The sequence below is a fragment of the Pogona vitticeps genome, chromosome 3, assembly GCF_051106095.1.
Source record: "Pogona vitticeps strain Pit_001003342236 chromosome 3, PviZW2.1, whole genome shotgun sequence".
NCBI classification, from domain to species: domain Eukaryota; kingdom Metazoa; phylum Chordata; class Lepidosauria; order Squamata; family Agamidae; genus Pogona; species Pogona vitticeps.
Window position 1 is genome coordinate 175,633,705 of NC_135785.1, and position 21,078 is coordinate 175,654,782.

General features: G+C 40.6%; 1 protein-coding gene across 4 annotated transcripts in view; it reads right to left on the reverse strand.

The window, feature by feature from the left end:
- CYFIP1 (cytoplasmic FMR1 interacting protein 1) overlaps window positions 1-21,078 on the reverse strand; it is a 75,366-nt gene that overhangs the window by 26,450 nt on the left and 27,838 nt on the right. For 2 of the 4 annotated variants that reach the window (XM_020796786.3, XM_020796787.3), the window contains exons 11-22: window positions 19,051-19,168; window positions 17,844-17,966; window positions 15,721-15,846; window positions 15,452-15,618; window positions 14,686-14,833; window positions 12,544-12,697; window positions 10,754-10,910; window positions 9,813-9,909; window positions 9,345-9,421; window positions 9,150-9,258; window positions 4,248-4,367; window positions 2,207-2,406 (exon numbers count right to left, since the gene is read on the reverse strand). In XM_020796786.3, the coding sequence (XP_020652445.1) occupies window positions 2,207-2,406; window positions 4,248-4,367; window positions 9,150-9,258; window positions 9,345-9,421; window positions 9,813-9,909; window positions 10,754-10,910; window positions 12,544-12,697; window positions 14,686-14,833; window positions 15,452-15,618; window positions 15,721-15,846; window positions 17,844-17,966; window positions 19,051-19,168 (1,596 nt within the window). Of the gene's footprint in view, window positions 1-2,206; window positions 2,407-4,247; window positions 4,368-9,149; window positions 9,259-9,344; window positions 9,422-9,812; window positions 9,910-10,753; window positions 10,911-12,543; window positions 12,698-12,934; window positions 13,083-14,685; window positions 14,834-15,451; window positions 15,619-15,720; window positions 15,847-17,843; window positions 17,967-19,050; window positions 19,169-21,078 lie in introns of those variants that run through there. The other 2 variants (XM_020796785.3, XM_020796788.3) reach the window with 2 other exon arrangements.

The following is a 21,078-nucleotide window of genomic DNA, read 5'->3' on the forward strand; positions in this document are numbered from 1 at the left end:
TAGTTCATTTCAATAATCTCTTTAATTCAGTCAGTCAGTCAGTCAAGAGAAAAAGTACACAATTAAATACATGAATTAATTATGCAGATTCATCTTAAATGGAATCTATTCCCTTCCCCTACTCCCTGGTGATAAAATCATTTGGATAAATCTCCTCTGGTATAATGTGCTGCCAAATTGTAGGTTTTGGCATGCTTCAAAATAATCAGGTTGTGTTACTTCTTAATCTCTAGATGATGACTTTCCTAGCAATTTATCCATTTTCATCAGAGCAGCACTAAGCAGTTAAAACAAAGCAGATTACACAAATCAAAACCCTGTTTTGGAGTTGAGATAGAGTAATTTAGAAACACACCACACTGATTTTCAAGTACTCAATTCACTATCAAGCAGTTCAGTCCTGACCATGTGTTTGAGATGAGAAGTTGGTTAACATGAAACACTTAAATAATACTTCTTTGATGAATGTTAGTGACAGGCAATGTTCACAAAGCTATTTTTTAAAACTAGTTATAAATCCAAGGCCTCACAAAAATAGTTAAAGCTATAGTTAGCTTGCAAAAGCAACTATTTTTTCATTTATGGGAAATAAACAAAATAGTTTCTTTTAGTTTAATTTAAATATACATCACAAGGCAAAAGCTACTGCTCTGTAGTACAAAATATGCCTGTTTTACAGGCTAAATATTCTAAGTGAGAGAACAACTAAAACAAGTTAAGTTGCCTCTTGTTATGTTACAACTGTAATGTAACATAGCTAGTTCCTTAAATACTGGAACCAGGAGAAAGGTGGGATAAAAATATATCAGATGAATAAATAACACATAACTCATTCTGTTTGTAACTGCTGACTTCCAAGCACTGGACGTGTTACACAGGATAATGGGAAGCTCTAACATAAAGGTTTTTACTCTACATTAGGAAGACAGTGTGGGGAAAAAGACAAGAGGGTTTATGATGGTGCAGCAGCTAATTAAGAGCCCTGATCCAGATGCAGAGGCCTTGAATCCAATTCTACTCTTGTTCTGCCCTCAAACACCCAGTTTTATGCCCTTACTGCAAGGAGGATGACTGCCAATGGAACACCTATGCCAGCATAGAGTTATTGTGTGGTTTAATCCATGTAATAGAAGTGAAAGGCTCTGAACCCTTGGAAGCACTACCAAAGTGTAAAATGTAGTTACTTAAATACAATAAAGCTGAAGGAAACACAATCGTATGATTTTAAAAGTCTAAGCTGAAGCTGAAAATGCAGTTTGCCTATCTTCGTAGTGTTTATATAACACTTCAATTCAGAAACTCCTAAGGCAATAAGCTTTAGTAAAATCTGGTACTGGGTGCACAGAAAGAGAGATGCAATTAATAATGTTGTTTTAAGAGCTCCCCATCCTACTGCTTATTCTCACACCATTATCAAAAGTAAACCATCACAAACATTCAGGCAGATTAATGTGCAATTAACAGTAATGTTTTTTTCAAGAATGACCTCAATTTTTGACCCAAAGACTGAAAGCTTTTCACAAATGCTAAAAACTCTATTAACTATTTTAAATTACTGGCAAATAAAATGAGCAGGGGGCCATACGATAGCACCACATGTGCCAGTAAAAGATGCTTGCTGTAACAAAATCCTGTGTGCTCTGAAGCTGCAAGAGAGGGGCAAAAACTATAGCGATTGTTGTGGTGGTGTGGTGGATAGAATAACAGACTAGGACTCTGGAGACCAGGATTCGAATCCCCTTTCCGCCATGGAAACTCACTGGGGGTGTAGAACTGATAAAGCCACTTCTTAAATATCTCACTTACCTTGAAAGCTCCCTTAGGATTACTGTAAGTCATTTCTGACTGGACGTCCCATAAATAACTAAATTGTTGCTATATGTCTGACAGATAATTTTGCAGGCTTAAAACTATGGTCATGTTCCATCATATTAGCCTCATACCAGGATCAAACACAATGTCACAGTGGCAGGTTCACAATCTGGACCCTATTAGCTATGTTCATTATTCATTATGTATTAAAGGGGGGGGGGAACTATCTTACCCAGAGTTAAACTGACTATCACTTTTAACAACAATGCAAAGCTTTCAGAAAAGCTACTAAACACTGGCATTTGAAAACCAGCATGGATGTCTCTCTGTTTATATTAAAGTCAGTGAAATGAAATATAATGTATAAAAACATAGTGGACGTTCTCATGCTGACCTGTTAGTGGACCCATTGTAGCAATAATTTGGAAGAAAATCATAGTTCAGCTCCCAAAAGACATGAAGGGTTATTCTTCCATACGGAGCCGATACATTATGGTTTGCTTCTCGGAACATGGCATCGAAACTGTCCAAAGTCATGTATTTACTCAAGAGTTTGTGTGTCATCTTGTTTATTTCTACCAGCCCATCCAACTCCTGAGATTTTTATTTCATAAATGAGGTGGCAGAAGGAGAAAGAGAAAAGGAAGTGAGCACAATGAAAATCTTATCAAAAAAGATGAAACCTCACAGCAAAACACAAAAACCTATCAATACTAGAAACATATCTACACTTAGACTACTTCCAACAGCCTGGAATCCTTTTGCTTAGCACAGTAAGTCATAACCAGAGTAGGTCAACTGAAACAGCAGGGATTTGGTGAGTCAGCTCTTTTATGTTCCACTGATTCAGTGGGCTTACTCTGACTGCAACTTACTACACTACGCAATAGGATTTCAGCCATTATGTTTTTTCTTAAGACCTCTTCCTAATAACATCAATCAATGGCAACTTTTATTCTGATAAAACGTCTTCCCTTTGTTTAAATATCTGACTGAAGTCTAGTGAAAGGCAATGATGGAATGTCTAAGTTCCATCAATCCTCGGTGAAGGCACAATGACTCCCGGCCTCTATACTAAATAATTCAAAGCAGAAAAGGTCAATCAGGTACTCCTAACACCAGTATGCCATAACCCTTCAATCCTGACATGGTACAGAGCATTGGGATGAGGTCATGGCTCCACAGCAAACAGCAGGTATGTCCCATGATTGTGCCACTTTGTTTCACATCACATAAGGTAGAACTGAGAGCATGCACCTCTTCTTCACTGAACTGGGCCAATTCAGTGAAATCTGTTACAAATTTTAGAATATATATTCAAATGTATACAAATTTTAAACTTGTGTGCCAAAAGGAAAAGGTTCCCCTGTTACAGGTTTTTAGAACGATATACATTAGTAAACTTCTATTTATAATTATAGTCTTCCCTTGAAGGAGGAATTATTGTGTATTTTTAAATGCACTGGACATGTTCACATGTTTTAAAAGGCACTCTGAAAAACGGCTTTCTCTTGGCTTTGTTTGAAAGCTTTGCTCTCAGTGCTTTCCCCTTCTTTTTCCTCCAGAACTGGAGTGGGACACTCTCTGGATAGAAGAGATCATGATTTGAAAGAATGGTATAAGGATGAGAGAGAGGAGAAAGCCAGGCCACCAAAGGAAAAACCATTTGGGGATCACTGAAAGTATCCACAGGTGGTCACTCTCTCACATTCTCCGTGCCCAGTTCTGCTTGTTATAAACCTTGCCACAACTTCAGGATGACAGATATGGAAAACCTTTCATCTACTGCTCCAAGAGGATGCTGAACAGGAGAAGATCAGACGAGGGATTGGGGGAGAAGTGAGGATGTGAGGGATGGAATGGAATGGGCAATATCCTGTTGCCTAGCTTTACACCAAGTGCTACTTAAATCAGGTGCTGGAAACATTTAATTTTGACTAAATTAACATTTTAATTAAAAGCATCCTATCCCCCTCCCCTTGTTTTAGGCTTCAGGGTTCCCTTTGGGCTCCCTTTGCCCTGGCAGAGCCTTTGAGTCTTAGGATGAGGGGGGAGCCTTTAAAAACCAGAAATCATTCTTGGACTGGTAGTGGCAGTCCCAATCCCTGCAGTGGCAGCCTAGTGCCAATATTTTACTTGTAAAGGCTTTCCCTCCTCCATTCAAAGTTCCAAAAGATTCCTCAAACAAAAAAGGAGCTCAAGGGTGTCTCAGAACCTAAAACTGGAAGATAGGAAGCTTTCAATTAGTGTAAGATAAACGTTTCCAGCATCCGATCCAAGGTGTTCCAGGTGCAAAGTTACACAGCAGGATTTAGCCCTGTGTTATGCAGCTCTTCTCACTCTTTCACATTAGCTCGTGATGATCTGTTGTGGCTGCCAATCTTCAACCTGATCCTGGTGCAGGGTGAACATGAATACTGCCTCTCCATACTTACTACAATGGATGTCAAATCTTCACTCTCAAAGCGGCCAATTGCCAGTTCCAAAGATTTGTACATGGCTGCTGAAATTCGCTGAGTGATCAGGCGGTTCAGATCTATTGACCGACCAAGGAGCTGAAGCAAAAGAAATACATAACATTCTGTATAACATACATATTCCCAAAGTCCTACATCTTTACTTAAAAAGGGAATGTAGTACAGATTATAAGATTGTTTATCTGAATATTCTACAAGATTTGTGTGCATGCATATACAGTCATCGCCAAAAATATCGGCACCCCTGTAATTCTGTCAGAAAATGCAACCGTTCTCTCTGAAAACTGTTGCAGTTGCAATTGTTTTGGTACTCACATGTTCATTTCTTTGGTTTGCATTGGAACCATACAAAAAACAGAGAAGAAAAGTCAAATCTAATACAATCCCACACAGAAACTCAAAAATGCACTGGCCAAAATTATTGGCACCCTGTCTAAATTGTAAGAAATAACTGCTTTTCAAGCATGTGATGCTCCTTTAATTTGTATTTAGAAACACCTGTCGCAAGTAAGAGGTGTGGGCAATATATTAATCACACTTGCAACTAGTTAAGATGGAGAAAAGTTCTCTCAACCTTTGTGTTGTGTGTGACACTGAGCATGGAGAAAAGAATGAAGTGTAAAGACTTATCTGTGAATCTGAGAGAAAAAAATTGTGGAAAAAGACAATCTCAAGGCTACAAGTCCATCTCCAGAGATCTTAATGTTCCGGTGTCCACTGTGCGCAGTATCATCAAGAGGCTTACAGCCTATGGCACTGCATCTAACCTCCCTGGACGTGGATGGAAGAGCAAAATTACTGAAAAGTTACAGCGAAGGATTGTTCGAATGGTGGATACAGAACCCAGATTAACTTCCCAAGAAATTCAAGCTGATCTGCAGATACAGGGTACAACAGTGTCATCTCACACTGTCTGTTGCCATCTGAATGAAAAGGGTAGGAGACCAAGAAGGTAGGAGACCCAGGAAGACACCACTGCTGACACAAAGGCATTAAAAAGAAAGACTGGAGTATGCCAAAACTTAGGTGACCAAACCACAATCCTTCTGAGAGAACGTATTGTGGACAGATGAGACAAAAGTAAAGCTTTTTGGTCAAGGACATCATGGCACTGTTTACAGAAAAAGAAATGAGGCATTCAAAGAAAAGAACACAGTCCCTACAGTCAAACATAGTGGAAGTTCAAAGATGTTTTGTGGTTGCTTTGCTGCTTCTGGCACTGGATGCCTTGAGTGTGTGAACGGTATCATGAAATCTGATGATTACCAAAGAATTTTGGGGTGCAACATAGAGGCCAGTGTTAGAAAGCTGTATCTCCACCAGAGGTCATGGGTCTTCCAGCAGGACAATGACCCGAAACACACTCCAAAAAGCACTCAGAAATGGTTACAAATAAAGTGCTGGAGAGTTCTGAAATGGCCAGCAATGAGTCCAGATCTGAATCCCGTAGAACACCTGTGGAGAGATCTCAAAACAGCAGTCGGGAGAAGGCATCCTTCAAATCTAAAGGCCCTGGAGCAGCTTGCAAAAGAAGAGTGGTCCAAAATTCCAGTAGAGAGGTGTAAGAAACTCATTCATAGTTACAGGAAACGATTGATTTCAGTTATTTTTTCCAAAGGAGGTGCTACCAAATAATTTTGTCCAGTGCATTTTGAGGTTTCTGTGTGGGACTGTATCTACTCTGTGTGTGCGTGTGTGCGTGTGTGCGTGTTGTTCCAATGCAAACCAAAGAAATGAACATGTGAGTATCACAACATTTGCAACTGCAACAATTTTGGACAGAAAGGTTGCATTTTCTGACAGAATTGCAAGGGTGCCAATATTTTTGGCCATGACTGTATGGAAGAACATGTGCCTGGTTTAACTCCAAACATCTGAACAGCATTTGGCTGCCCACTCCAGCAGTTTCATATTGGCCTGAATACTTTTAATCAAAGATACATTCAGAAAAAGCAATGAAAATCAAATGTAAAGATTTTCTTTTTATAAGTAAATCCAAATGTTTACATATTCAAGCTATATAGTGCTCCTTAAAAACAACTTAATTTAAAATACAGTGGTGCCTCGCACAACGAGGTTAATCCGTCCCGGATTAACCCTCGCTGTGTGAAACATCGCTCAACGGAAAGTAAAAAGCCATTGGAATGCATTAAACAGTGTTTAATGCGTTCCAATTCTGCCGAATACTCACCGTTGTGCAATGTTCCTCTATGGTCGGCAGCCATTTTCGCGCCCTCCCCTCGCTTTACGAGGGCGCGAAAATGGCTGCGATCAGCTGTCTGGCGGGTCCAAAATGGCCGCTGGAACAGCCGAAATGGCCGGCCACAGCGTTTTCACGCCCTGGGTAAGCGAGGGGAGGGCGCAAAAACGCTGCGCGCCGCCATTTCGGCTGTTCCGCCAGTGTTTTCGCGTCCTCCCCTTGCTTACCAAGGGCGCAAAAACGCTGCGCCCGGCCCTTTCAGCTGTTCCGGCAGCCATTTTGAAGCCGCGGAACAGATGATCGGCGGGTTGCAAAGCGAAGGTCGGTAAGCTTACCGACCTTCGCTCTGCGATTTTCTCCCATTGGGGCCATCGCTCTGCGATCGCATTAGCGATCGCAAAAGAGTCACCATAGAGCGAATTCATCGCTCTACGGGGCGCTTGTTGTGTGAGGCACCACTGTACTACAGTATCTCAAATGTATACATATACCAAACATTTAGAATTGACACAATGCCCATCCCATCAAATACATGAAGACATGGCATTCTGTAAAGAAGAATGAACTTGAGACAACTATTTTCATTCATTCATTTTTATTTTTGTACCCCACTTTTCATCCCAGGGGAACTGAAGACAGCTTACCATATTAATAAAATGAATGAACTGTTTTCCTTTGAAACATTGTCATTGTAAATATGACATTATAAATATTGGACTCAGTTACTACAGTGGAAATTGTGAACTATTAAGAACTATTCCATGAACAAAATAATACAGATTCTTACTTTCTACACTATAGAGAAACATTGTTCTATCCGCTATCAGAGGCCTTGCCTCTAAAAAAATTCAGGTCACTTAGTTTCCACTTAACTTAGAAGCATGGTAAGTATGCCAAAGAATTGATGCTTTCGAAATGTGGTGCTGGAGGAGACTCTTGAGAGTCCCCTGGACTGCAAAGAGAACAAACCTATTCATTTTGAAGGAAATCAACCCTGAGTGCTCACTGGAAGGACAGATCCTGAAGCTGAGGCTCCAATTCTTTGGCCATCTCATGAGAAGACTCCATGGAAAAGACCCTGAGGCTTCCGAAAGCGGCGCGAGGGGGGCGGGCCTGCCCCTACCACACCCACACCCACCCCGGCAAAGCACCGCTTTCGGAAGCCTCCTGGGGCTTTTTACAGCAGTGAAAATGCACCTCTTAAGGTGGCGCTATGCCGTGGGGGGGCCGAGGGGGTTGGCGGGCCTGCCCCTACCACACCCCCACCCAGGCAAAGCACGGCTTTCAGAGGCTTCCCCAGTGCATTTTCACTGCCTATTTAGCTGCTGGGGAAGCTTCAAAGAGCACCGCGGATCAGCTGTAAGGCAGGGAGGGGGAGGGGCTGGAGCAGGGAAGCTGGCAAAATGGCTGCCCGCTGTGCTTTGGCCCAGATTCCTCGCTTACCAGGCAGCGAAAATGGCAGCCGGATGGAGGATTCCCCACACAGCGGTGAGTTTTTCCCCAATAGGAACGCATTAAACGGAGTTTAATGCATTCCTATGGGGTTTTCCTCCCCACATAGCGATGTTTCCGGATAGCGACGTTAATCCTGGAAATCCTGTACAGAGGAAATTTGCAGTCTTCAATATATTACTATACTGCAATTCCTATTAGGCCTAGACAGCATAGCAAATAGGAAAGTTTCATGAAATTTGCCATCTAGCAACATCTGGAGGGCTACAAATTGCACATCCATCTTACACAAAAATAATAATAACCTCCAAACTGCAGAGCAGAAAGGCACACTGTCCATCATTGACTCCATCCCCTATCAAGGAGGCACAGTGGGGAATCAAACTCCCAATCTCTGGCTCTGTAACCAGATGCCTAAACCACTGAGCTATCCAAGCAGTTCATGTTTGGAAACAAATTGGAAGTCTCCCAAACATCTACCAGAAGATCTCAACACATTTTCAACCTCATTCCTGATTTAAAAAAACACATGGAAACACTTCAATTTAAAGTATTTGTTCCTATGTATTTATTCTCAAGAGAACCCAAACAGACAGAATACTAGTTTAGTAAATATACAAATTAGAAAGGCAGAAGCATATGTTAGACCAGTGATTTAAAAATCTTTCTTTCTTTTGGGGACTTAAATCAGAATTAAAAACTATTCAAACAGCTGTATTTAAAAAAATTATTTGGCAGTCTTTTGTAAAAAACTTTTTCAAAATTCAAGTATGTACTATTTCTTCTCTTAATATTTACACTAAATAGGATTTTGGCTTTTGTTAAATCAGTGATTTAAAAGTAGCCCTTTTTCCTGGGGCTTAAATCGGGATCAAAAACTATATATGCAAATTTTTGTATAGGTAAGAGATAATCTGGCTACTGTTGCTTATAAATGATAATTCTGTGTTTCACATATTGTGTTTAAGATACTCCAAGACCACAAACAAGAAAATAAGCAGAAGAAAAGTCAATGTACTGGGACCAAAAAGTTTTTAAAGAGAGCACACAGTAGGAAAATGACATTGGACCAAATAAAGGGTGGTGAACCTTTGCTCTTTTGGCTATTGATGAATTACTATCCCAAACAATGCCTTAGTAGTGGCAAGACTGTTTTGAGCTGACAAGGATTAAAGCCACTGTGTCCCACAGCCCCAGCACATACTAACCTGGACATGTCTTTGCTTTAGTAAGGTATCATATCGGTTAGATGTTATCAAAGGTATTGTGGCTCCCTGGTTCTTGCACTCGGATCTTAATCGCTTATCCAACAGCAGGCTGTTGAAAAGGGAGAACTTCATGTAGCTCACAATGTTACAATGTATATTATAAAACACCAAGTTATCTTAAAATGGTATTCTTACCTTCCTGCCATAACCTTGTAGTAGGCAAATATCTGATCTGCCAACTTGTAGACAAACTGGTCAAAGCACAAGTTGACCTGAAGGAAAGCAATGCAGAAATCATTTAACTTACAGAACCTTTACGCAAACACATACCCTCTTTGGAAAGCTACTGCTAAAATGCACTGGGAAAACACAGTATGTTTGGCAGTTTGGCACTATAGCCTCTCTTAGGGTGGCACCCGAACACAGAAGACATTGTACCAGTGAACTGAGCATTACAAATGACTATGCACTTAGATCTGTGGCACCCTGTGTATTGCACAAAATTTTTCATGGGAAGTAGCCTTACAATTTATTTGCAGTCTACTCTCTTGGATTATCTTTACGGCAACCTCTTTGTGCTTACTTCAGGCATCAGGCTGCTGCTAAGGGATTTTTAACCACCAGGACTTAAAAGAAAAAAAAACAACAAGCCAACTAACTTACCTCTGCCTCAATTTCATCATAGAGAAACTGCTTCTTGAATTTAGTAAGGGCATAATGAGCACTGTCATTGTAAAGATCCAAAGAATATAGAACATATCTAAACAACAGAGAAAGAAAATAAGTAAGATGCTTGGCAAATCACTTAATATGTAAATTCAATATTTATAGATTAATTTTGGGGGGGCAAATTAATCCAGCACATTTTTTTTTACAATTGGATGTAAATGTAAAAGTGGTCATGCAAGGAAGAGAGGAAGAGAAGGACCTCCCTTCACTCTTTTTGAGAGTTTTAAGAGTACACATATTAAGCACTTGTAACTATGGGATTCTTTGTAACATATTACAAACAGTGGTATCTAAACTAATCAGATTCTGAATCAATTTTTAATATTGAAGTTGGGCAGGGATTTGCCTACACTGAGTACAATAAACTAGGTGAATCAAAAACCCACAGAAAGATTGGTGGCAGAAGCATTTGACAGGATACACTTAAGGATATGCCAGTAGCTTCTGCCATGGGCCTGACTTATATGTTCTCTGTCTGTTTGTGCTTTCTTGTCACTCTTGAGAGCTTCAAGGAGATAAGGGGGAATGAAAGGGGAGAGCAACAAGTAGAAAAGAGAGGAAAAGAGAGCAACAGGATTCCAGAACCGAAGCTGTAGCTATACAGTAGCAGTGAGAGGAATATTTCTGGACACTGAGCAGACATAGGATCTGAAAAACAGTCTTGAGGAAAAGCACTGCAGTATAAATACAAGTTGGAGAAAGAGGTGTGGACATGAAATGGAGGAACAGCAAACTCTAAGCATCATCTCATTAGTTTTTTCCTTTGAAAGAGGCTCTCAAATTCCACCTTCTGAGACCACAACATTAAGTTTCCAGTCTCACTTCCAGTAGCATTTTCCGCATCTACTAGAAACTAGAAGTTAATTTAATCTTACTCCATCATTGAAGCCTCCTTGGTCTCTAAGATGTGGTCAGTCAGAATCCACGGCATAGACATCTCAATGGGGAACTGGATTCTTCTGCCCATTGTCAGTTCCAAAAAGAACTCCCGGAACCATAGTTGAGACAAGTCACAGCACTGCTGGAGGGTTTCTTATTACAGAAGAATGTTAGAATAAATTAATTTTCTTATAAGCAGGAACAGAGATTAAAAATGAACACAGGATCTATATTCTAATAACGCAATGCTACATAAACTAAAATAGGCAAAAAGAGGGTTAGGAAAAGTGGAACATTAAGAAGAAACCTGGCACTAGCTTTCAAACTCAAGACTACAGAATTACTACAAACTGCTTTTAATAAAAATACAGAGACACATATTACTGAAAACACTGCCAGAAGACACAATGTCAGCAGCTGATAAAGTAGAGGTATATAAAATATTCCCAGTTTGTGCCAAATACTTGATGGTTAACCTTCCAGGTCTTAGGACAGCAGGGAAGGGAGACAGAGAGAAATGTTTTTTTTTAAAAAAAAGTCTTGCAATAACCATCATGATTCTGTTCATCTGATTAAGTAGCAGGATCAACTCACTCCATACGGTATGCATTGATTCCAAGGGCAGGCACTAAATGAGAATATAAACATTTTGCATAGAGGGAGGGAAAGAAGGAACAGTTGCAGGTAAGCAGATTTCTCAGAGATACTATCAAAGGCATCAAGGATCCCTCCTGACAGCTGAAGTGTGTTCAACAGGCTAGTGCAGTGTTTCCCAAAAACTAACCATCACCATACTGCCGGCCTCCAAGGATTTGAATTTTTAGCCTTGCAAATGGCGTATTACTAGGATTTGGAAGCAGATAACCCAGAATGACATGACTGGTCTAGTAGGATAGGATCTGCAACCTTAGATACTCTGAAATCTTTACTAGGGATGGGTGTAGAGTGTTTTGAAGTGACCCACCTAGTATGCACCTATAGGACACCTTGCTCTGCTGAAGCACTTACTGCAGCTGGCAGAGAGAAACAGAAATAATTTTGCCTGCTTTGTTTGATTCCATGCCTATTAGTGCTCATGGCAGAAACAACCCACAAGACACCAGAGGGTAACAATCCACTGTTTGGGAATCACTGTACTAGGGCAACCTAAGCAAGAACATTAAGACATCTGAAAAACAACAGTGTGTGAGAAAAGCACTAAAACATCAACTCCCTCTTGCATACAATGCAAAGAGTGCCAGTTAATCATATGAGATGAAAAAACAACACAATGTAGTTTGGCTACTAGAGACATGTCAGTACATGATTCTACTAGAATAACATGCTTCCGATTACAGCCGATAGTAAAGAGAGAATGGCATCCAGAGAAGGAATACTGCTTTACCCAAGGGGAGTGCTTTTTGTTTTCTCTCTTTAGAAGAAGAAAACACAGTATTAGCAAACATTTTCTCTAAATATCTTTAACAAGACCAATACTAAAGTCTCTTGTTAAGACTGAAATTTGGCAAAGGAAGGGGAAAAAGTCATCTCAGTTTAGAAAACCACACAGAGGCTCAGTTCTATTTGTTATTTTCCAACCTATCAATAATATAAGGGAAGCTCGGTTGGATCAGACCACGGGTCAAAATAGCCTAGCATCCTGCAGCAATGCAATCCAAGCTGCAACATTTCGATAGGCCAAGGTTTTAAGTCACGTAAGCCACGTAGAATCGGAAACATTTTCTCAAATCATGTTAGCGGTATTAGGACATGCTAAAGCTGGACACTAAGCATCTGCATATCTTACCACTGAAATTAATCAAGTGAGTGTAGAAGAAAGACTCTCGGTGGAATTTTTCTATGTCCAATATGGTGGGCCCCTCAAGGCTACTTCTCAAGGTTTTCTTGGAACCACTTTTGTCAGCAATGAGGGACTCTAACATGGTTCTCACCATGTAAAGCTGCATTATTAAACAGAATATTTGTGACAGGCAGAAAAACACACATGGCACATTAATTGAGCATCACTGAAAATTACACTGCCAAAAGAAAGACCGCTCCACTTCCATTTGAAACCTGACAAGGAAGTTCAAAAGTCATTAACCCGAGGGAGAAAGAGAGGAAGAAGAAAGCCCCACAATTTGCACCAGAGTAGTTTGTGTCACCACATTATTTAAAAATAATAAGTAATGCCTTACCACCAAAGTTTAAAAGAGTGGGATAGATGTAGGACTGCCTCAGAAACTTGTTTATCACATGCAATAACTTTTCCATTCCCAGAGATCTGAGCTGCTTGAACAGCTCAGCAGAGTTTAAGGACTCTGCCATAGAGCGAACCATGTAGAGCTAAAAACCAACAGAGAAGGAAGAGGCAAAGGGGGAGAAGAGACACTCTGTTAATAAAAAACACACAAGGGTAATTAAAAGAAAAGGAAAAACACAAAACCAGGAAAATGTTCATTAGTTTAAGAGAGGACCAGCAAGACAGTGAAGACTGCTGAAAGAATCTGATCCACATTTAAGGTGGACAGATGTACTCTTTGGGGCAATTCATTTTGTTAACAGCTCCAAACATGTCTAGGAAGACAATGCCATTTTGAACTCTGTATCATGGCAAACAATAGAACAAACTTCAGATTTCTTCATAAAGCCCATCTTGGCAAAATTGACTGGGAGTCTGTTTTCCCAATTACAGTGATAACTGTGGTTAAGAGTGTTTTAAAACAGATACATCTGCGACACAGCAGTGCATTTTTAGGCTGCCATGCTTATGAGGCTCTTATCTCACACAAATTAAGAAGCAGTTAGATCTAGGAGAGGAAGAATTAAAGAAAGTAATGGATAAGTTGGCAATGGACAGTGAAAAAAAGCCCAAGGGGAAGAAAATGGGTGGCAGCTTAGATAACAAGCTAGAGGGCTACTTCACATACACTGAAGAAACAGGTTCCTCGGCCCCCTATCCACAAACACAATACAGTAACTTCCTCCCATCCCCCCCATTACAAACAGATTTAAAAATATTCTGTGCTTCAGAAAGTGTTTTCCTGTATGGCAGCTGCATCAGCCATTCAAGAACTCCAAGCCTCCATATCACAATGTTTTGTTTTGTTTTGCATGGCTGCTTTCAAATCAAAATTATGAGGCTTCCATTGAATAGCCAAATGAAATTCTATTGAATGCCAACAGGGTGAAAGACACCCTCCCCCAGAGGCACAGTAATGGGGCATCACCCATTGCACAAGCCATGATAGCTCTAAAAAGAAAATGCTTGTGCTTGCATGGCCCTGGGATGCCTGTGGCAAAGATGTCAAAGCACTCGTGCTACAGGCTCTAGAAATCAAGAAAGTGATATTAAATGAACAAGACAAAACAATAAGGATTCACATAATCCACCCCACTCTGGTCCACAAAATGCTTCTGGGTGTTGTTCAATAAACATGAATGACCAGGCTTTATTGTTGAAAAGGTAAATATGGAGCTATACTCTGCAGAGTTCAAAAGGTAGACCTGATGCTATTCTTATAATATAGGGCATGTTTATTTGGGTTTCACGGGTAAAAAAAGCCAACAAAAGTTGTATCAAAAGAGTGTGTAACAAAAACTTGTCAGTGCTGGCAGTGAACCACCACCAAACCTCAAAAAAATATACTTAGTACCTGACAATATATAAACAGCAGGGAGGTAAACATAAACGCATCAGAAATACTGTGTAAGACACAGAAACACCTGCATGGAAGTCAAAAGCAGTGCAGGAAAATACTGTGTTTTGGTGGCGGTGGGGATAATCAGTGTAGCAAATTAAAGTGACAGTACCCCCTCCATGAGATTTTTGACTAATCCAGATTTACACAGGATTTATAGAAGTAATCTTTTTAAATGGTTTCATTCCACAGCAATTCCTGCATCAGGGACTGACATACATACCAGAATTGTATAAAGAGAGAGTTACCTGGGTACTGGAGGGACCCACTGCTCGCCTTGGAACTTTGACATCAAAGCCACTTTTGGGATCTTTCTCTCCCCTCAGTGCAGGATCATTAAATGGCTCGCGTCCACCCTCCCAATCGCATACTGTCTTCCTGATGGCCTGAAGAACACTAGCCATGATCCAATAAGATGTGTGAGCAAGAACCTTTGCGTAAAAACAACATGCATCCTAACACATGCTTTCTAATGGCCATTAATGTTCCAAACAGATGTCAAGTCATAATCAACCAATGGATTAACTAATGCAGTAGTTTCATCCATTCATAAATCCTTTGCCTGGAAGCCTCTATTTTTATGTATCTAAGAAACAGGCATTTCTTTTACATTTACTACCATATATTCTAAAGCCTCCTTTATGCATTCTATTTCCTTGAAGGGGCAAATGGGGCCATACCTATAGGTCCATCCCCATCACACTGCTCTGCAGCAGACTCAGAACCTATGTTGACATATTGTCTGTGGGCATCTGCATGGAAAAAACTACCTGTATAGACTGACACGTACGCTGTACAAAGCGACATGTACGTATGCAGCTTGTTGCCTACAGTGGGGCTCCAGCCATCTAGTTAAGGTGAATGGTACCCCAATTTGGCCCCTGAGGCAGAAAATCTCTTAAGTGCCACCTCAACCCAACCCATATCCAGTAAGGATATAATAAAAAGAAATTAATCAATTAAAAAAATTTTTTTTAAAAAAACTGAATGGAATAAGAAAATATTAGCTTCTACCTTTGGATGACATTCTTCTTCTTCTTGATAGCCTGCCTTAAGGGTTCTCTGAGTGTGATCTGGGCAAAGTCCTGGAGAGCAGCATAGATGGTATGGCGAATAGCATGATTGAAGACACTTTCCATCCTGCCCATCAACACCTGTAGTCCTTTAATCATTGCAATCACCTGCATGGGAAGGGGGGTATTTTAATTAAGAAACAAATTACAAGGACAGCCAGGCCCAGAAGGAAGGAGAACACCCTGAAGAAAGATTATTTCCTCTCTTACCTCAACAAGTGCAAACTTCTCTTCACTGGTATAATTGTATCGTGTTGCTCTCTCATACTCTTCTGCATTGTCTGGACAATCTTTGTTCGAGTATTTGTCGGTTGGATGCACCAGCTTCCATGAATACTGCAGATGACATACAAAATGAGAATGACACAAAATCAAACAGAGAAGTTGTAATAAGGCTAGCCATATACTACAAAAGTTGGATGAATGTTTGTACATTCTTGTCCTTAGGTAGCAACTGAGGGCGATTTCATTAGACCAACACAGGCTTATCCTAAAACAGGAAAATTAATATTACAAATGATTAGAACATGTAATAATAATCTGTGCATGGAAGCAAACCTGTGAATCTTCAACTAACAAGGATACAGATGGATATATACACTCCTATGCTTATTCAGATGATGCTAGAGAACTGCCATCTTTTAACGCACATGCGGATTCATGTACCTCTTTCAAGTCATCAGGCTTTGTACATTACTAGTTACAAGTGACTCAACCTAGACTGGCATATAAGTTCAGTGGATTACCACAAAGAGTATATTCTGTGAATGTATTACAGCTAATACATAACACATCTGCCAGCTGCTATGCACAAAGGCCACTTACTACATGTTACATATTATATACGACATGTTCCTCTGGTGCAAACAGACACACAAGATTCCTGGACTAGAATTTGCCAGTGGAGATCTGACTGGCTCCCTCTCTGGGTCTTTTCAGGAATAAACTGAAAACCTGGCTATTTGGGCAGGCTTTCCCTCCTGCCGTAGCTTAATTTCTTATAATTTCGCCACCTTGCATCTATAATGTATGTTTTTTTTTTTGTTTTATTGTTTTTAAATTTCTAAACCGCCCAGAGTAGACCTTTGGTCTAGATGGGCAGGATAGAAATCCAATAAATAAATAGATAATAGAAATAGTTTCCAATAGTTACTACATGCTGACCATAATATAAGTATATGCTAATAGTCTTATTTTACAATGGCCGAAATCCAAAAATAAGTTGCAAGTAGAGTAGGCTCACTGAATCAGTGGTTGAAAAACTGTTGCTTAGCATAGTAGAGTGCATTAAAATAGGCTCACCAAACGAGTGGAGATTAGAAGGGTCACTTATTCAGCACATTACATTGATTCCAATGGGTCTACTCTAGTTGTTATTTACTATACTAAACTAAGTTGCAACTAGAGTATGCTCAATGAAACCTACAGAGGAATTAAATTATCAAATCCCCATTGACACAGCGGTCCTAATCCAGTGCACTTTATAAGATTAAGCAATAAGATTTCAGCCAGTGGGGATTTAGTGAGTCAACTGCCCTTTGGTTCCCAAGCAGGGCAGTACGGTGCTTGGTAAGAATAAGCACCTCACTAAAGGAGGCAAGAAAGGCATGAAGAAGAAAAGGGGCCAATGCTTTCTCAAAGAAGAACGGGTATAATGTCAAGGCCCCAGCAATGCTGAATATTCAAAAAAACCTGAGAAGACATTAATCACCAGAATTCAGGGAACAAAAATGGCCTCTGACAAGCTCAAGGGCCATGTATTCAAAGTAAGTCTTCCTGATTTTCAAAACCAGTGGTTCCCAACCTTGGGTCCCCAGATGCTCTTGGACTGCAACTCCCAGAAACCATCGCCTAGGAAGTGGTGAAGGCTTCTGGGAATTTTAGCCCATGGTTGTAAACCACTATTCAAAACTATTAAGTTGCCTTCTGAAAATTCAAAGTGATCAGAGGATGTGTAAGTAAAAAGCTCCTGAAAAAGTTCCAGTAATTCAATTGCCTTACTGTAATTGTGACTTACTACTGGATTTCAGCCAACTTGAGTATTAGGATGGGGAAGCTGGGCAGAAAAATTCCATGCCAACATGTGTTGTAAAAAAATTTCCCCAAATGTGACATTTAGGAATATACTCCAGGTTAATGCTCTCAAGATTAGAAGGAACAATGTCTTCAAATTTCTGCATACAATACTCAGCCCATTTAAATAGGTCTGGAGACAATGCATCAGATGCTTCTTATTAATATACCACCTAAGGATTAGTGTCAAAACAAAAGAACACAAAGCAGTTCCTGGAAGTTTCCTTCTTAGAAATGCCCAATTACTCTCTCCCACATACCACTTCCATAACATGTGCACTCCACTGAGACAGAAGCTGAAGACCCTGGAGAGAAAGATCAAATAGTTTTCGATACTCAGCATCTGTTTTCTGAGCTTCTTGACGGCCTGATCCAGTCACCACCTGCAACAAAAGGGAGCATGTTAAAATCTAATATTTTAGATATGTAGCATCAGCATCACCAGCCAGCTGTTCTTATAGAGCAATCACTTTTCAGATTTTAAGCTTTTATAAAAATGCTAAGAGATCCAATTTCCATGTTAGCACATATCTAGGGATAGAAATTCCCTATACTGCAATTTCACACTGATCCAGTAGTATCTCAGGGAGAATTTCTTTCTTTCCACATCAATATCACCCTTCCACCTGACAATGTTTACATTTGTTCCTGCCTCCAAGGTTCCTTCATCAATCTGAACAGAGTCATCCTGGTAAGGCACAAATATCTTATGATAAACATTTATATCAGCAACCTAACTGCCAAGTTAGGTACTAACTGCCAAGTCAGTTCTGATTTGGAAGACCTACCCCTTAATGAGAGAGTAAGAGGAGAAAATGGATAATGGTTGGAAATTTACAAAATATTCATATTGAAAAGTTTTCTGTGTTCCTTGCTGCATCTTATTTAGGACTGAGGTGGGACATAGAAAAGTTACTGGAAATCTGACCACTGCAATCACATTAAATTCTCATTAATGCACAAAGAAAATTTTAGCCTAAACATTCCCACAAGTAGAAAAGCTCATGCCATTTTAAAATAGAACCCATCACCTTCCTAGAAATGTTTGTGGGATCTGTTAGAAATTAGAAACGTACAAACTAAAAATTTATAAGTAATGTTTTAAATTTGCTGTGCAGCGTGCAAATATTTTACTAAATCCAATGTATCCTCTAATTTTCAGCTCCTCCTCTCTCGTGCGCAACTTTTTCTCTGTGTGCACACGCGACTTCACACACCCCTCCGTGCTGGGTTCCGTCGCAATCAGAACTAACACAATCACTATGTGGTGGAGGAAGACAGCTGCACACAGGGAGGCAGAGGCCAGCACGCACACCCAGCTTAGTGGGAACTTAGAGTAAATCCATACAAGAGTAGGGTAACCTTAACTACACTGTGCAAGAAACAGTAGTATATTTCAAATTTAGATCTCTATTATAAAAAATAAGCTTCATAATAAAACTTGTCCTCATCCACTAACACACATACCTCACTGTTGCTGTAACGAGCCAGCTCTGAAATAAAGCGCATGTGGTCATCTCTTATCTGAATCATCTGTTCACAAATGTTGTATTGAGGGCTACTGCTGGAGGATGTACATGTCCATCTATGGTAAGAAGGGGAACCAAATACAAGATTAAATTATCAAGAAAAAGATGATGATTCTCATTTTCTGACTGTTGGTCTGTCAAGTAAGATGACAGGTAGGAAAGGCAACCTACTTGTATGCAGACACTGGTGGAAAAAGCATTATTATCACTGGCATTTTGTAAACCTAATGCAGAGGAATCAAGGAGCTAATACAGTTGCTGTCAATACCCTGCCCTATAAGTCTAGGAAATTACACACATAAGAGCATAAGAAGAACCCTGCTGGATCAGGCCAAGGGCCCATCTAGTTCACTGGTTCTTAACCTTGGGTTACTCAGGAGTTTTGGACTGCAACTCCCAGAAGCCTTCACCACCAGCTGTCCTGACTGCGGTTTCTGGGAGTTGCAGTTCAAAAGCATCCGAGTAACAAAGGTTAAGAATCACTGATCTAGTTCAGCTTCCTGTATCTCACAGTGGCCCCACCAGATGCCTCTGGGAGCACATGAGACGAGATACCTGTCTCCTCCAATACCCCTCCCCTGCATCTCGCATTTTGAAGTAATGATGGAGACCCAGTGGATGGTTTAGGAGCAACATGTATTTGTTTGCTTTATTTCTAGGCCATCTTTCTCCTGATAACCAGACATGTGTTACATTAATTACATCCTGCTTTTCTTTCAGTAAGACCCAGGCAGAAAAGATGCCCTTCCTCCTCCGTTTTATCTTTGTAACACAACTTTGTGACAGACATCAGAATGATCAAGACTTACTGGCCCAAGGTCACCCATTGAATTTCAAGGCTGCCAGGGGGTGGGTGGGGGTGGAGTGGCGAGAGCAGAATCTAGATATCACAAATCCCAATGCACTACTCTTAGCACTTGAGCGTAAGTGCAGCCACCTGGGAGCTGACCCGAAATGAACCTAGGATAGGGGACTGAAGGATGATTAGGATGAGGTATAAAAGATAATTAAAGACAGGGGAAAATAGATGTGAGCCATGTTGTAATTTTATTCATTAGTCAGAAGCTGCACTCGATGAGGCACAATGGAGCAGGAAAATTAACAAGATGATAACTTGATGTAATTTACAAGTCACCAATTAAAAGGGAAAAGAAAAGGGAGGGGGAGAGGGTTGATTACAGACTTCCCAATGGATGAAACTCCTATGTCTATCCATCAACCAAATGGCATCCCTTTTCAGAGACAATTCTCTGTCTACACTATGGCCTTCCATATCTCCACTGATTTATCCTAAGGGGTTGGGGGATCTTCTAGAGTAGGGGGACCCAACCCCTGGTCTGCAGCCCAGTGCCGGTCCATCGGCTTCGCAGGACAGGGCTGCAGAGGCAGATCTCCCACCCCCATATGCACGTATGCTGAGTGTGGCACATTTGCGGCATGCACAGGGTGGTCAGGCACGTTTGCGGGTGGGTGTGGCACATTGGCAAGCATGTGTGCGCACCCCACTCACCTGCAAGCATGCCACACCCACCCATGCATGCATGCAAGCGTGCAATGCCCACCCACGAGCATGCTATGCCCATCTGCGAACATGCCGCGCCCACCAAAGAGCGTGGGTAATGCCCCCATACCCCCAATGGGTCCACAGTTCCGAAAAAGTTGGGGACCATTGCTCTAGAGCATATGTGGTGGGCTGTGTAGTGGGAGGAAAATATATGAGCCTTTTCTTTTGCAAGAAGAATCCAGCATTGGATTCTGCCCATTTTTTCCAACCACTTTTTATTCTTACATGCTGCTTATATAATCTCCAAGCATTAAATTGTCTTACAGCACTATTCAACAACACACAATGTTGAGAAGGTTTGAAACACAGCAAGAGAGGAATCAAAAATTCTATTCATTCTTGTACTTTAGGAGTCAGCATGTTCCAGACAATGTGGTGTGCTGCAACCTTCTACAAGTTATT